The sequence below is a fragment of the Geotrypetes seraphini genome, chromosome 4 (genome assembly GCF_902459505.1).
Source record: "Geotrypetes seraphini chromosome 4, aGeoSer1.1, whole genome shotgun sequence".
NCBI classification, from domain to species: Eukaryota; Metazoa; Chordata; class Amphibia; order Gymnophiona; family Dermophiidae; genus Geotrypetes; species Geotrypetes seraphini.
Window position 1 is genome coordinate 10,048,631 of NC_047087.1, and position 17,131 is coordinate 10,065,761.

General features: G+C 47.0%; 1 protein-coding gene across 3 annotated transcripts in view; it reads left to right on the plus strand.

Annotated features, from left to right (window-relative positions):
- RNF166 (ring finger protein 166) overlaps positions 1–15,741 on the plus strand; it is a 58,000-nt gene extending 42,259 nt beyond the window's left edge. The window contains exons 5-7 of one of the 3 annotated variants that reach the window (XR_004539300.1): positions 8,758–8,865; positions 9,864–10,083; positions 14,523–15,741. Coding sequence is in view for 2 of the 3 variants with exons in the window: in XM_033943021.1 (XP_033798912.1) it covers positions 8,758–8,865; positions 9,864–9,929 (174 nt within the window). In the remaining variant the exon portion in view is untranslated. Of the gene's footprint in view, positions 1–8,757; positions 8,866–9,863; positions 10,377–14,522 lie in introns of those variants that run through there. The other 2 variants (XM_033943023.1, XM_033943021.1) reach the window with 2 other exon arrangements.
- The last annotated feature ends 1,390 nt before the right edge of the window (positions 15,742–17,131 follow it).

Consider the following 17,131-nt stretch of genomic DNA (forward strand, 5'->3'; position numbering starts at 1 on the left):
ACCTCGGCGCCTTCGGCGTCGCCGCGTGCCTCGACCTCGACTTCGAAGCCGACACCTGCGACCAAACCTGCCTCGGGTAAGTCCTCTTTTCCATCCCCGACTCCAGGGTCGTCGAAGAAGCCATCCTCGAGTTCCTCTGCGGCGGGTGGGTCGTCCTCGGCCCCGCCCAGGACTCCGGCCACTAATGCCCCGAGGGAATACTCGAGACTGAGGTCGCCCTCCAGGGAGCATCCCCCGGCCTCGGACCTGCCTACCATGGTTGGGATCTCGGCGTTCCAGGACCTGCTCCGAGCATTGATTTCCTCGGAGCTGTCTGGAGCCCTCGAACAATTGCAGCGGGCTGCTGTGACCTCGGGGGCACCGACCTCGGCGACCTCGGTCTCGACTCCCTCGGTCGCGGCTACCGGGGCACCACCGACCTCGAACTTGCCCTCGACCTCGGGGGCCCCGCCTGTTAGCAGCGTTCGGCCCCGGGACAAGGTGCACAGCAGGAAAAAGAAACCTTGCAGAGAAATTTAGACAATATTTTTCTAGGCATTTAAACTAGAAGGTGGGGGTGGTGTATGTAGAGACCACCCCCGGCAAAAGAAAAGATGTGATAGTAGTAAAGGCTGCAACAAAAGCAATATCAGCAACTCATTTCTTAGTATTGCAGCGGAAAGTGAAACGACACAAAAATCCATACGAAAAAGGAGATTATCGCTGAAAAATAGCTGGAAAGCGATGACCACAAATGCTCGCAGTCTAAGCAACAAAGTTCATGATCTGCAAGCCCTGATATTAGAGGCAGATCTAGATATTGTTGCTATCACAGAGACATGGTTCAGTGAATCACATGGATGGGATGCAAACATACCGGGATATAATCTTTTTAGGAAGGACAGAGATGGTCATAAAGGTGGAGGAGTAGCTCTCTATGTAAAGATCAATATCCAAGCGACCGAAATGCAAGGGACCTGGGGAGAGGAAGAAGCGATATGGATTGCTCTGAAAAGAGAAGATGGAACTTCTATCTACGTGGGTGTAGTCTACAGACCTCCGACTCAATCGCAGCAAATTGATAAGGATCTGATTGTGGATATCCAAAAGTTTGGAAGGAAAGAGGAGGTTCTGCTGTTGGGAGATTTCAACCTGCCGGATGCAGACTGGAATGTTCCGACTGCAGAATCGGAAAGAAGTAGGGAGATTGTGGATGCCTTTCAAGAGGCTCTGCTCAGACAAATGGTGACGGAACCCACAAGGGAAAAAGCGATATTGGATCTGGTCCTCACAAATGGAGAGAGTATCTCTAATGTTCGAGTGGGTGCTCACCTGGGTAGTAGCGATCATCAAACGGTTTGGTTTGATATAACGGCTAAAGTGGAGAGCGGCCGCACGATACTTAAAGTCCTAGATTTCAAACGTACGGACTTTAATGCAATGGGAAAGTACCTGAAGAAAGAGCTGTTAGGATGGGAGGACATAAGAGAAGTGGAAAGACAGTGGTCTAAGCTGAAAGGAGCGATAAAAATGGCTACGGACCTTTATGTGAAGAAAATCAATAAAAACAAGAGAAAAAGGAAGCCGATATGGTTCTCCAACCTAGTGGCTGAGAAAATAAAGGCGAAAGAGTTGGCGTTCATGAAATATAAAAAAACCCAAGAAGAGGAGAGCAGAAAGGACTACAGGGTGAAACTGAAAGAAGCCAAGAGAGAGATACGTTTAGCGAAGGCACAGGCGGAAGAACAAATGGCTAAAAATGTAAAAAAGGGAGATAAAAATTTTTTCAGATATATTAGTGAAAGGAGGAAGATAAAAAATGGAATTGCTAGGCTAAAAGATGCTGGGAACAAATATGTGGAGAGTGATGAGGAGAAAGCAAATGTGCTAAACAAATACTTCTGTTCTGTGTTCACAGAAGAAAATCCTGGAGAAGGACCGAGATTGTCCGGCAAAGTTACACGAGAAAATGGAGTAGATTCTGCGCCGTTCACGGAGGAGGGTGTTTATGAGCAACTTGAAAAACTGAAGGTGGACAAAGCGATGGGACCAGACGGGATCCATCCCAGGATACTAAGGGAACTCAGAGAGGTTCTGGCGAGTCCTATTAAAGACTTGTTCAACAAATCTCTGGAGACGGGAGTGATTCCTGGGGATTGGAGGAGAGCGGATGTGGTCCCTATTCATAAAAGTGGTCACAGGGATGAAGCAGGAAACTACAGGCCGGTGAGCCTCACTTCAGTTGTTGGAAAAATAATGGAAGTGTTGCTGAAAGAAAGGATAGTGTATTTCCTTGAATCTAATGGGTTACAGGATCCGAGGCAACATGGCTTTACAAAAGGTAAATCGTGCCAAACGAACCTGATTGAATTTTTTGATTGGGTGACCAGAGAGCTGGATCAAGGACATATGCTAGATGTAATTTACTTGGATTTCAGCAAAGCCTTTGATACAGTTCCTCATAGGAGGCTGTTGAACAAACTTGAAGGGCTGAAGTTAGGACCCAAAGTGGTGAACTGGGTCAGAAACTGGCTATCGGACAGACGCCAGAGGGTGGTGGTTAATGGAAGTCGCTCGAAGGAAGGAAAGGTGACTAGTGGAGTCCCTCAGGGTTCGGTGCTGGGGCCAATCCTGTTCAATATGTATGTAAGTGACATTGCTGAAGGGCTAGAAGGAAAAGTGTGCCTTTTTGCAGATGATACCAAGATTTGTAACAGAGTAGACACCGAAGAGGGAGTGGAAAATATGAAAAAGGATCTGCAAAAGTTAGAGGAATGGTCTAATGCCTGGCAACTAAAATTCAATGCAAAGAAATGCAGAGTAATGCATTTGGGGATTAATAATAGGAAGGAACCGTATATGCTGGGAGGAGAGAAGCTGATATGCACGGACGGAGAGAGGGACCTTGGGGTGATAGTGTCCGAAGATCTAAAGGCGAAAAAACAGTGTGATAAGGCAGTGGCTGCTGCCAGAAGGATTCTGGGCTGTATAAAGAGAGGCGTAGTCAGTAGAAGGAAGAAGGTGTTGATGCCCCTGTACAGGTCATTGGTGAGGCCCCACTTGGAGTATTGTGTTCAGTTTTGGAGACCGTATCTGGCGAAAGACATAAGAAGACTTGAGGCGGTCCAGAGGAGGGCGACGAAAATGATAGGAGGCTTGCGCCAGAAGACGTATGAGGAGAGACTGGAAGACCTGAATATGTATACCCTAGAGGAAAGGAGAGACAGGGGAGATATGATTCAGACGTTCAAATACTTAAAGGGTATTAACGTAGAACAAAATCTTTTCCAGAGAAAGGAAAATGGTAAAACCAGAGGACATAATTTGAGGTTGAGGGGTGGTAGATTCAGGGGCAATGTTAGGAAATTCTACTTTACAGAGAGGGTGGTGGATGCCTGGAATGCGCTCCCGAGAGAGGTGGTGGAGAGTAAAACTGTGACTGAGTTCAAAGAAGCGTGGGATGAACACAGAAGATTTAGAATCAGAAAATAATATTAAATATTGAACTAGGCCAGTTACTGGGCAGACTTGCACGGTCTGTGTCTGTATATGGCCGTTTGGTGGAGGATGGGCTGGGGAGGGCTTCAATGGCTGGGAGGGTGTAGATGGGCTGGAGTAAGTCTTAACAGAGATTTTGGCAGTTGGAACTCAAGCACAGTACCGGGTAAAGCTTTGGATTCTCGCCCAGAAATAGCTAAGAAGAAAAAAAAAAAAAAAAAAAAAAATTTAAATTGAATCAGGTTGGGCAGACTGGATGGACCATTCGGGTCTTTATCTGCCGTCATCTACTATGTTACTATGTTACTATGTTACTATGTAGAGTGAGACGGATTTCCTCCTCCTCCTCCTCGAGGTCCTCCCGGGGTTCCTCGCCCTCGGGCCGGCCTCGGGCGAGGCGTCGCCCGAGGAAGCCGAAGCGTTCGCGAGGCTCTCCTCGGCGACGTGGTCGCTCCTCGCCGCTCGGGGGCGAGGCCTTGCGGGTTTCGGAGCTTCGTCTCGACAACCCGAGGCTTCTCCGTTCCCCTGCGAGAGGGGGTTCTCGTGACTCCTCGCCGAGGAAAAGGGGGCATACCTCGGTCCCTCGGACGCCTGGGATGTCTCCCAGGGGCTCTTCGAGGCGGAGACGTTCCCCGACCCCCTCGAGACCATTAGATCTGGCCTCATGGGGCTCGGGTTCCGGTAGGGAACCCCGTTATTCTCACGAGCCCTCCCCCTTTTGTTCGGCGGAGAGGTCGAGAACTCCCTCCCCGCCGGCCAGGCAGTCCTCCTTCTCTAGCTTTGTGCAGGACATGGCACGTGCCTTGGGCCTGGACCTCATGGCTGGGTCGCAATATACTAAGGAGTTCCTTGAGGAGCAGGACCTTCCTGCTCCCCCAAGGGAATCCCCTCGGCTACCCCTGAACAAGGTCCTTCATCAGACCTTGCTTAAGAACCTGACTTCACCTCTTACAGTCGCAGCGGTGCCGTCCAAGATGGAGTCCAAGTACAGGACGATACCACCCAAGGGGCTCAACTCTCCCACCAGTCTCTACTGGTCGAGTCTGCGCTCAAAAAGACGCAACCCTCCCGGGTTTCTGCGGCGGTTCCGCCCGGCAGGGAAGGTCGGACCCTTGACAAGTTTGGTCGTCGCCTCTATGCCAATTCCTTCATGGCAACCAGGGCGTTAAATTATGCCTTTACCTTTTCCTCCTATCTACGTGGCATGGTTAAAGATCTGCCCCAATATCGTGAGGCCTTGCCGGACTCTCGCAAGGAAGGGTTCGACAGGTTTGTGTCCAACCTGTCCCAATTGCGGTTGTACCTTTTCCATGCGGTGTACGATACGTTTGAGCTGGTATCGAGGGTGTCGGCCTTTGCGGTAGTTATGCGCCGGTTGGCGTGGCTACGCACCCTCGATATGGACCCAAACCTGCAGGAACGCCTTGCGGACTTGCCTTGCGTGGGGTCCGAGTTATTTGATGAATCCCTGGAGGCGGCGACCAAACGGCTCTCGGAACAGGAGCGCTCGTTGGCCTTCTTGGTCCGTCCGAAACCTCGAGCCACACCGCAAAAACCCTTCCGGCCTCCCCCGAGGAGGTACCCTCAAAAGTCGACTCCGGCTTTTTCAAGGCCACCGCCTCGGCGCCCCCCTAGACAGGGCAGAGGGGGACAAACCAAGACTCCAGCGCAGGGTCCCGCCAAGCCAGCGTCGTCCTTTTGACGGGATAGGCGGATGGGGCCGGCCCCCCTCCACCATCGCGCCGGACCCCCTTCCCATAGGGGGTCGACTCCGGTCCTTTTACGCGGCCTGGACCGAGATAACATCCGACGCTTGGGTGCTCCGGACCGTCTCCAAGGGCTACTCTCTCAATTTCTGCTCTGCGCCGCCGGAACATTCACCGGGGGCTTGCTCATACAACCGGACCCAGCTTCCCGTCCTCATGGCCGAGGCCAGGGCCTTGTTGAGGCTTCGGGCGGTGGAACCTGTTCCCTCCGACCAGCGGGGGCGGGGGTTTTACTCCCATTACTTTTTGGTCCCAAAGAAGACCGGGGACTTGCGCCCCATTCTAGACCTCAGGAAACTCGACAAGTTCCTGGTCCGGGAGAAGTTCCGGATGTTGTCACTTCCGGTATTATATCCTCTCTTGGAGGAAGGGGACTGGATGTGCTCCCTGGACCTGAAGGAAGCGTACACCCATGTTCCGGTGCATACCGCTTTCCGCAAATTCTTACGGTTCCAGGTGGGCGAGCTGCACCTGCAGTACAGAGTCCTCCCCTTCGGCCTGGCCTCGTCCCCTCGAGTCTTTACGAAGTGTATGGTGGTAGTTGCTGCAGCACTAAGGTCTCGGGGGTTTCAGGTCTTCCCTTACCTGGACGATTGGCTGATCAAGGCCCCGACCAGGGAAGGGGTTATTTCAGCGACCCTACAGTCTATCGCCTTCCTTCAACGACTAGGGTTCGAAGTGAACTATCCCAAGTCCCAATTATGTCCGACCCAATCACTTCAGTTTATAGGCGCAGTGCTGGACACTGTTCGCCTCCGTTCATTCCTCCCTCCTCCGCGGTTGGAGGCTTTGGTTCGGTTGGGTCGTCTGATCCTTCAGCTGCCGATGGTGTCGGCTCAGCGCATGATGATGCTTCTGGGCCACATGGCTTCTACGGTCCACGTCACGCCGTTCGCCAGACTACACATGAGAATTCCTCAGTGGACTCTGGCCTCTCAGTGGCGCCAGGAGTGCGATCCTGTCTCTTCTCGCATAACAGTGACTCCTTCTTTGAGAAGCTCGCTCCGTTGGTGGACCGACTCTTCGAATCTTTCCGGGGGTTTGCTCTTTCTCGTTCCTCCGCATCGCAAGGTTCTGACCACGGACTCCTCGGAGTACGCGTGGGGGGCCCATCTCGACGGTCTGCGGACCCAGGGCCTGTGGTCGGTGGAGGACCGACGCTGTCACATCAATGTGTTGGAGCTTTGCGCCATCTTTCTGGCTGCTCGAACTTTCTGCCACCTGCTCCGCGATCAGGTAGTCCTCGTGCGAACGGACAACCAGGTGGCCATGTATTATGTGAACAAGCAGGGTGGGACAGGCTCTTGGCCTCTTTGCCGGGAAGCTCTGCGCCTTTGGGAATGGGCATTCTCCCAGAACATCTTCCTACAGGCGGTCTATATCCAGGGGGAACAGAACTGCTTGGCAGACAAACTCAGTCGACTTCTCCAGCCGCACGAGTGGTCGCTCAACTCCAGAGTCCTGCGCGAGGTCTTCGACCGCTGGGGGACTCCGCAAGTGGACCTGTTTGCCTCCCCGGAGACTCGCAAACTACCCCTGTATTGTTCTCGGATGTACTCCCCGGACCGTCTGGAAGCGGACGCCTTCCTTCTCGACTGGGGAGGGAGGTTCCTTTATGCGTTTCCTCCTTTTCCCCTGATCTTGAGGACGTTGGTTCGTCTCAAATCGTCCAGAGCCATTATGATTCTCATTGCGCCTCGGTGGCCTCGTCAACACTGGTTCTCCCTGCTTCTTCAACTCAGTGTCAGGGAGCCTCTGCTTCTGCCTGTGTTTCCCTCTCTGCTATCTCAGAGTCGGGGTTCGCTGTTACATCCCAATCTTCAGTCGTTACACCTGACCGCTTGGTTCCTTTCCCCTTGACTTCGGTTCAGGTTTCACGGTCGGTGCGGGAAGTTTTGGAAGCCTCGCGCAAGGTCTCGACCAGGCTTTGTTGTTCCCAGAAGTGGACCAGGTTTTCCTCCTGGTGTTCCTCGCGTCATCTGGATCCGGATTCGGTCCCGGTGTCTTCGGTACTGGACTATTTGTTACATTTGTCTAATTCCGGCCTGAAGACGACATCTGTCCGGGTACATCTCAGTGCCATTTCGGCTTTCCATCGGCACTTGGATGGACGTTCTCTTTCGCTTCATCCTCTGGTGACGCGTTTCATGAAGGGTCTAATCAATATTTGTCCCCCTCTGAAGCCCCCTCCTGTCGTTTGGGATTTGAATGTTGTCTTAGCTCAACTGATGAAACCTCCTTTTGAGCCTATTGACAAGTCTCTCTTGAAATTCCTTACTTGGAAGGTGGTATTTCTGATTGCTCTCACATCTGCTCGACGGATTAGTGAGTTGCAAGCTTTGGTTGCGGATCCGCCCTTCACTGTGTTCCATCATGACAAGGTGGTTCTCCGCACCCATCCTAAATTTTTACCTAAAGTTGTGTCTGATTTCCACCTCAATCAGTCCATTGTCCTTCCTGTGTTCTTTCCTAAGCCCCACTCCCATCCTGGCGAGACGGCGCTCCACACGCTTGACTGTAAGAGGGCGTTGGCATTTTATCTCCAACGTACCAGGTCTCATCGGAAGGTTCCTCAATTATTTTTGTCCTTTGATCCTAATCGTTTAGGACACCCTGTTTCCAAGCGCACCTTGTCCAACTGGTTGGCTGCTTGTATTTCTTTTTGCTACGCTCAGGCTGGTCTTACGCTCCCGGGTCGAGTCACGGGGCATAAGGTCCGGGCGATGGCAGCTTCGGTTGCTTTCCTCCGATCCACTCCTATGGAGGACATATGTAAAGCTGCCACTTGGTCTTCGGTTCATACGTTCACCTCCCACTATTGTCTGGACACTTTGTCCAGAAACGACGGCCGGTTTGGCCAGTCGGTGTTACATAATCTGTTTTCCTAAATTGCCATCCTCCCACCTGTCCTTTTTTGGTTGGCTTGGAGGTCACCCACATGTGAGAATATGCTGCCTGCTTGTCCTGGGATAAAGCACAGTTACTTACCGTAACAGGTGTTATCCAGGGACAGCAGGCAGATATTCTCACAACCCGCCCGCCTCCCCGGGGATGGCTTCTTTGCTAGTTATGGAACTGAGGACCACGAGGTGGGATGCGCCCTCTAGTGGGCAAGAAGGCATGCACATGCGTGGTGCAGTGTAGCAAACTTGAAACTTCAATCAAGTTTGCTTGAAAAGCTGTCCGCGCTGGGGCTCCGTAGATGACGTCACCCACATGTGAGAATATCTGCCTGCTGTCCCTGGATAACACCTGTTACGGTAAGTAACTGTGCTTTCTTAACAAAATGGTTGAATTTCATATCTTTCTTAGGCTAAAGAATAATTTAACACTTTTTTCAATAAATGTTACTTTTGTCAGCATAATGCAGGACTTCTAGCTAGTTAAATAAATTTAAAACTGTTTGGTATGAGAAGAATGGAGGCCTTAGACAAGGGAACACTGTTACTGCAAAGTCTGCAGGACATTCTTTGTCACAAGTAGCTCATTCCACTTCATCTTCTGTATGTTTAAGGTGTGTCCAATCTGCTCAGCGATGCCATGGGGAGACCCAAGCTACAAGAGTGCAAATTTCCTACAGCATCTCATACATCGGCATAAGTTCTCCTACGACACTTTTGTGGTACGGATCCTTGTTGACTTAACCTTGCTATTTGATAGAGATGGAAGCGATCGGAAGAAATGTGCATTTTACTTCAGAAAAACAAAATGTACACACAAACGCAACTTGGTTGATTCTGCTTTTTGTGAGAGACCGTTGTAACCTGCTTAAATTAGCCTCTTTATGAACTAGAGATGTATGGTATGTTAAATCAGGGTCCTGCAAACTTTTTGTAGACGTGGCACACTAAACTCGGGGCTGCGGCTGCGGGGCATCCAAAAATGTGCAGATGTTGACGCGATGACGTCATATGCATGTGTCGATATCCGCACATGTGCGGAAGCTTTTCAGATGGGGCCCTAAGCATGCTATTATTATACCGGTTGGGGGAGAGGGGAGTTGCTGAAAAAGGAGAGGCACAGGCAGACTGACTACAAGTGTGTCCTATAAGCAGTTAGCCAGCGTCTACACCTCTCCTCCTTGCTGGGGTCTCGCAGCTCATGTGTTAAATGGAGGAATCCTGGTAACAAAATTCCAGAAACAAAAAAATGAGAAAAAATTTCACTCAGTATAACTGGATAAACTCAAACAAAACTGAGAGTGAAATAATAAGCCTTCTTTCAAACAGATATGTTTGAAAAAAAAATCAAGGAAAAAGAACCTCAAACACCCAAACATGGCTGGAACCGTTCGTATCACGGTTCCCCAAAAAAACTTATTTTATTTTTTCAATTCTTCAGCTTGTGTTCAAACATAATACAAAAACCCACCACTAGTAGCATTCCCTGTCATGTCCTCTCTATGCAGTGATGATCATCAGATCATTCTTACAAGCATTTAGGGCTTGTTCAATGCATTTGACCATCCCGAAGCTCATGCAATTTGTGGAAAGTCTCCAAATTGAGCCCTTACCCTCTTGAATTTTGACCTCCTCCTCAGTAAGGTTAAAGGAGCAAAAATGCTGAAAAGAAAATCCCCAGCTTTCCCATCCTAATTGTATTTTTCCTTCCTCTCTGCAGGACTATAGTATTGATGAGGAAGCGGCCCTCCAAGCAGCTCTGGCCCTGTCCCTGTCTGAAAACTGAAGAAACGGTTCAGCAGTAATGGGGACCCAGACTGAGGCGGGAAAGGAAGCTCTCTCATTCCTCTGCATTCCCTAGAGCTTAGCGGCCTCTCTCCTTTATGTACTTGACACCTTTTTCAATCAGGTGGAATATTTGTGAAATGCACAATGCTAGGGTAAGCAACATGAGCATCTAGAGGACAGGATTTCTTTTCCACATAAGAGTACTTGGTAGTTTGTGGATCAGACATTCCTTACACATGTAGAACTAGGAATGCATCTATTTATTATTCATAGGTGTTGGGGCACAGTAAGATCCTTAACGGTCAAACCAATGGTCCATCAAGCCCAGTAGCCCATTCTCACAGTGGCCAATCCAGGTCCCTAGTACCTGGCCAAAACCCAAGGAGTAGCAACATTCCATCCAGAATCTCAAAGAATAGCAAGATTCTGGAATCCCAAAGAGTAGTAACATTCCATGCTACCGATCCAGGGCAAGCAGAGGCTTCCCCCACGTCTTTCTCAATAACAGATTATGGACGTTTCCTCCAGGAAATTGTCCAAACCTTTCTTAAAACCAGCTACGCTATCCGCTCTTACCACAACCTCTGTATGGGTGGGTTTAATTTGAATTTCAGAAATAGTTTGGAAGTGATTCTCAACTTCTGGCACTCTTGAATGTACAACAGATAGGATGGTTTAAATACCTAGGGGCTTATGCTCAAGGCCAGGTGCAACAGGATAGTGAGGTGATGCTCAGAAGACATCATATACAAATAATATATGTGCTTAATTTACATTAGCAAATGGGGAAGATCATGCACACAAAGGTCTTATGGTAGTTCTCCTGAACTTTTCAATAGAAGCCTTTCCAAAATGGTTTTCACATAAAATATTTGAAAGGCTCATCATATTTAAGTGCAGAAAAAGAGGTACTGATGTGGTGTTTCACCTTCGGTTTTGGCTGGACTCGCACACATCCTTCTTTCTCACAGAAGACAAATCCCACAGTTTAATGCGAGAAACTGACAAGAAATCTTCTCCCAAAAACCTTCTACACTGCCCCTGATCTGACGTTAAATTTTCAGCATTTGTGCTTTGGGAAAGATCTCATTAACATCAATTTATATACAATTTGTAGCCTCTTTAGCTCACACATTAGCACTGGCGCCCAAGCCCTCTGAGCATTCATCGCTGTATAACATACACGCAAAGCTGGCATTAGCTGCATGTTAATGCCAGTGGTAGTTTTGAGCAGTGACATGGGCCACGTCACACGCCAGTTGCCTCTGACAATAAAGTCTTAGAACAGTCATGAATTTTAGATGTACAGCGAAATGCTGAGTAAAGTACCTTGGAAACTTTAGCTTAAAAGTTCAGTTGCAGCTGTCTAGCAATCGGGAGATCAGTCGGCGGTGTCAATCCTGACAGATGTTTTGGGGAAACTTTGCTTCTGAGCTGCATCTAGTCCATTCGGAAGTAGCTAACCCTGTGAAAGTCCCTGCCGCAGGTCTTGGCATATGGTGCTTGGGACAGCTTTCCTGTGCTGTAGGAGGAATGCAGAACTGCTGGGAATTTGGGCATATTCAAGAAAGCGTCCATCTTGCCCCATATTGTAGTGGGTTTTGTGATACAAGTTTTTGGCATTCTTTTCTACATTAATCAGTGTGACAGCTTTTCATATTTTCTAGAGTGAAAAAAAGGAAATCCTTCATAGTGCAATACATGTGTTTTATTAGTAACAAGATGATTTTTATGGAACATGCAAGATATTTATATTTTTTACAACATGTTGAGGGTCAGAATAGGGGCCTGGTACAATATGTGTTCGAGAGCCTTTGGGTTTTCCTGATAATGTTTCTGAATGTCAGCACTTGAAATGCCAATTTGAATATTATATTTTATTATTTTCTAAGGTTTGCTAAATGCCTTCTTACATATTTAGAAATATTTTCTATGTAGATACAAGTTAACTTCTATTTTACTTAATGTGCTACTTCTCCTTCTGTTTGTATTTGCATAAGATCAAGATATTTTGTCTCCTATTATCCTGGAATCTTCCAGTTATAACATGTTGTCATTACGGAAGCAGATGGATACAACAGCAGGGCATTGTATTATTAATTATTTCTAGAGTGCTACCAGACATACGGAGCGCTGTACAGAGTCAGAATGGAGACAGTCTCTGCTTGAGTGAGCTTACACAAGCTAAACAATCAAGACAGACAAACAGGATGCCAGGGTAAAAGGGCTGGTTGAACTTCTGGTTAGGGGGGGAGGAGTAGAGTTATCAATTGAAGGCTGTCTCAGAAAGGTGAGTTTTCAGCCTGCTTTTGAATAAGGGAAGGGGTGTGGAAGACCGACTCAGGTAGTTTATTCCAGGCATAAGGGGTGACGAGATGAAAGGAGCGAAGTCTGGAATCGGAAGTAGAGGAGGAGGGCACAGATAAAAGCAACTTAATCTGAGGCGTGTGAGAGACAAGAGAGGAGAGATACTGAGGAGCTGCAGAGCGAACACACTTGTAGGTTTGTAATAGGAGTTTGCTGTATAACATAACATTATACTTATAGACCAAGTTACCAAAAAGTTCTATGCGGTTTACAAAAGATTATAAATATTAAACATAATTGTATATTTGAATGAGTCAGCTAGTCAGGTATTTGGAGAAAAGATAGGATTTTAGCTGTTTTCTAAAATGTCTGTAAGAAACAGCTGTGAGCAACAATGATCGAAATTCTTTTTTCATGAGAAGCTGCCTGAGATGCTACAGAATGCTTTAGGAATTTCTTGCTTTTACAACCTTTTACAGAAGAGAAATTGAACAGAGCATGAGTTTTTCTACTGCATTTGTGCGTAGCGATGAAAAAACTATTAGCCAGATAAGTAGGGGCTGCACCATATAAATCCTTGTAACAAAAACAGCCCAACTTGAACAATACCCGAGCTTCCACAGGCAACCAATGTAATTCGCAATAAAATAATGTAACATGATCGTATTTCTTCAATCCGTAAATCAATCTAACTGCTGTGTTCTGTATCAATGATAATCTCAATAATTCCTTCTTAGTATTTGATAAGCAATATTGCAATAGTCAAGGACACTCAACAGTAATGACTGGACCAATAATTTAAAGGCTGAAAATTCAAAATAGGGTCTAATTGTTCAAAGTCTCCATAATGTAAAATAACTTTGGGTTTTCATAGTAAGATGTTGATCTAATACGATTCCTAAAATTTTAATCGTTGGATGGATTGTATAAGATGTTGAAAGTATATTGATGGAAAGTTCATGAAAGTGACATCTCTCCTGTTGCCTGCATCTGTTTCTTCTGTTGCTTGTCTTAGTGGTTCTTTGCTTTCGTAGCAACCTGTGTCCTCTTTTCACCCTGTCAGGCTGTAAAAAAAAGTCCTTCCTCTATCTATACATGTATTTTAGATATCACAGTAGTGCTAGCTTAGATCTCTGCTGTCCAGCAATACAAAAACCACTCCAAATTACTTGACTGCACAATGCAAGGAATTACTGGTTGTGAATTCAACAAGGTCTTTTCCTGTCAGCCATAAGTGTACTTGCTTCCCTTCAGAGAATAAAGCATAAACTTACAAGAAAAAGAGGTGGGCATGCACGCAGTATGTTAATAGTGACTCGCAGTGCTTGACAAATTTCCATTTTTAGTGATAATTGTTAAAAGGACACTCATTCACTCACTCTCATGCGGAATCGTTTTATGTAATTCAAAATACAATGAAATATAGTATGGTCTATATTTATATTACTGTTTACCAAGGACTAGTCTCCCTCCCCGCAAAGTACCACAACAAATCATAATCAGTCTACATTTTGGCCTTCACTAGACTCGGCACATTAGAAAGGCAAATCTTTGTAAGGGCTGTGGAGGAAAGACCGCAAGGAAGCAGGATGCAACATCTTAATTGGAAGAGTCGGGCTTTCCTAAATACGAGGATTCTTCAAAAAGTTTCCGCATGTTCATATTTTCACGGGAATTGGTTGGGGCGGGAGAAGTGGGAAGAGGGCGTGTCTTAGAAAGTCATGTGACTAGTCAGTCCGGCTTTTGAGAGATTTAATAAATAGTGCTTAAAAAATAAAAGTGCAGAAACATTTTGAAGGATCCTCGTATGTTGCAATGGATAATCTTTTGCTTCCTTTTTATGGCAGTGTGCAAGGATTGGAATGCACCGATTTACCAAACTAACATGGAGTGTGTTAACTACAGGTTTTGGAGTTGGGCCCATAAAAGACAGTATACGTGTTTGCATTAATTGTAAAGGGTCAAGATTCCAAATTAGGCTTTCAAAGCAGCTTAGCATTGCAGAGGAAGAGGTAGCCATTGTTTGCTGTCCTAACTAGACTTTTTGTTAGGCTGTACCTTAATTGCATAACGTCCTAAGTCTTGCGTTTGTATTCTTGTGATAGAGATAAAAGTTTCAAGCACGAAACCAAAGGCCTTGTGCTTTCATTCAGGATCTCTGTTTGGAATAGTCATCCAGGTCAACGATGTGTTTCAAATGAGACCCACCTGCGATATTTACATATGTAAATGAACAAATTACACGGCTTTCCACTGAAGCCCAATTATCTCTCTGAATTTTTAGAGGAAACTGCATTCGAAGCCAGGAAAAGAGAATTTTAGAATCTCACTTTCGCTGCTGCCCTAACAATGGATTCCCGGTTTGTGCTGATGGATGCGTAGAACTGTATGCAGAATAAATGGGCCTACGAGATGGGCCTTACTAACTTTGTGTCACTGTGCTTTAGGGTTTCTTTGCTCCTGCTTTCCCCACCCTTGGCACTGTCTTAGTGGGGATGCCAGCACCTCTCCGCTCCCCCCCAACGCCACACTCAAACCCTCCCTTCCCTGCCTCCCTGTACCTCTTTAAAATGTTCGCAAGCGCTAGCAACCACTCTGTACTGTTGCTTGCGCCGGCCTGGCTCACTCTGAAATTACTTCCGAGTCGCAGGGCCAGTGACATCAGAGGGAAAGCCAGCGTGAACAGCAGGCCAGAGAAGCTGCTTGTGCAGGTGAAGATTTTGAACAGGTACGGAGGTGGGAAGGGAGGGGGGGGGAGGGGTGGCACTTAAGGAATGGGAGAGGTTGGCTGAGAGGAAGGCACCACCGCCCCTCGCTACACCATTGTATGTACAGTATGTAAGTGAAACATGCACATAGTTTATAAACAACACTTGTAAATTGTGATTCCTTCCTCACTTCACCTTTATCCGAGCCGTGTGAAAGTGCATGTGTTTTGTCATTGCATGTACTTTCATTCATAAGGATTTTTGAATTACAGGTTCTAAGCAGATCTCATCAAAATATACATAATTAAAACCATAAAAGAGCAAACAATGCTCCCAAACAAAGCAAAGATATGAACAATAACTTGTTGCTACAAAGAGACACAAGTCTTATGGGCCTAATATTAACCTTCCAAGGCCTGATTTAAATAACAAAGCTTTAAACTAAGTAGTATGAGAAGTCTGACATCACTCGGGACCTGGTTCTATGCATATGTAGCAATGATAGTGAATCTTGTTTCGTTGAAACGTACTTTCGCCAAGAATGCTGATGCCCTACAGACCTGAGGGATCTACTGGGCCTATATATGATTTACATTTTTTTCTGTTTATACTAGCATATACAGTATGTGTGAAGAAGCTTTCATAAAATTACCCCTATAGAGGCCGATTGCATTAGAACAGTGTTTTTCAATCTTTTTACACCCGTGGACCAGCAGAAATAGAAGAATTATTTTGTGGACCAGCAAACTACTAGGACTAAAATTTAAAAACCCTGTTTCCGCCCCATCTCCGCGAGCTCGGTCACCTCAGTAACTATAGAAAAATAGACAAATATAGTGCAAAATATAGACAGCAGATATAAATTCTCAAAACTGACACGTTTGGATCACTAAATTGAAAATAAAATCATTTTTCCTACCTTTGCTGTCTAGTGATTTCATGAGACACTGGTTGCGTTTCCTTCTGTCTGTGTATCCTTTCTTTCATTCTTTCTGCACTCAAACCCAACAATTGTCCCTTTCTATTCCCTCCCTCTTTCCTTCCTATGTCCTTAGTGCCCCCAGTGCTTCCTTCCCAATTCTATATTGCCCCCAGTGCCTCCTTCCCATGTCCTTAGTGCCCCTTCCTGCCTTTAGTGCCCCCAGTGTCTCCTTCCCAAGTCCTTAGTGCCCCTTCCTATGCCTTTAGTGCCCCCAGTGCCTCCTTCCCATGTCCTTAGTACCCCTTCCTGTCTTTAGTGCCTCCTTCCCATGTCCTTAGTACCCCTTCCTGTCTTCAGTGCCCCCAGTGCATCCTTCCCATGTCTTTAGTGCCCCCAGTGCCTCCTTTCCATGTCCTTAGTACCCCTTCCTGTCTTTAGTGCCCCCAGTGCACTTCCTATGGCCCTCTCACTTCCTTCCACACTTTGTCCCACCCCCCACCCCCGAAGCCAGCCTAGCTACCTCCCTCCCTGGCCAAAGCCAGCCTGCTTGCCTGCCTACCTCCTTCCCTCCCTGCCGCGCAAAAAAAAAAAAAAAGCCTCCCTCCTTCCTTTCCCTGGGTTGGCTGCTATCTTACTGCCCTGCTGCTGCTACTGCTAAAGCAAACATGAAGTCTTTTTTCCAATGTCAATTCTGACATCGGAAAGAAGACTTCCTGTTGGCTTTAGCAGCAGCAGGGCGGTAAGATAGCAGCCAACCCGGGGAAAGGAAGGAGGGAGGCTTTTTTTTTTTTTTTGCGTGACAGGTAGGGACAGGAAATGATCGCTTGTCCCGTTGTCCCGAAGCTGTGTGTGGGGACAACGGAACAGGAGATCTGAAAACGGGACTTATGGTCACCTTAATCTTGCCGGCCCTGCGCGGACCGGCAGAAATTTCTTGCGGATTGGCGGTTGAAGAACAGTGCATTAGAGGATGTTTAAGTAAGGGAGGGTTGTATTTGTTGCATCTGTTTTTATAATGGCAAGGTTTCAGGTGTCAGGTTTATTTCATTTGCTCATCAGCAACCCCTGACTATTAATTCTGGCAAAGTCAACACAACCCGCAGGCCCTCGGGCAATTGATTCCAAAGTGTGGGACCCACCTCTGACCATAATGTACCCTAAAATGTGGCAGTAGGAATTTGGTGGGCTGACTTCTCCTGTAACCAACACTGCTGTGATAAATGCAAAGATCTTGATGGCATATACGTTATAACGAGATAAGAA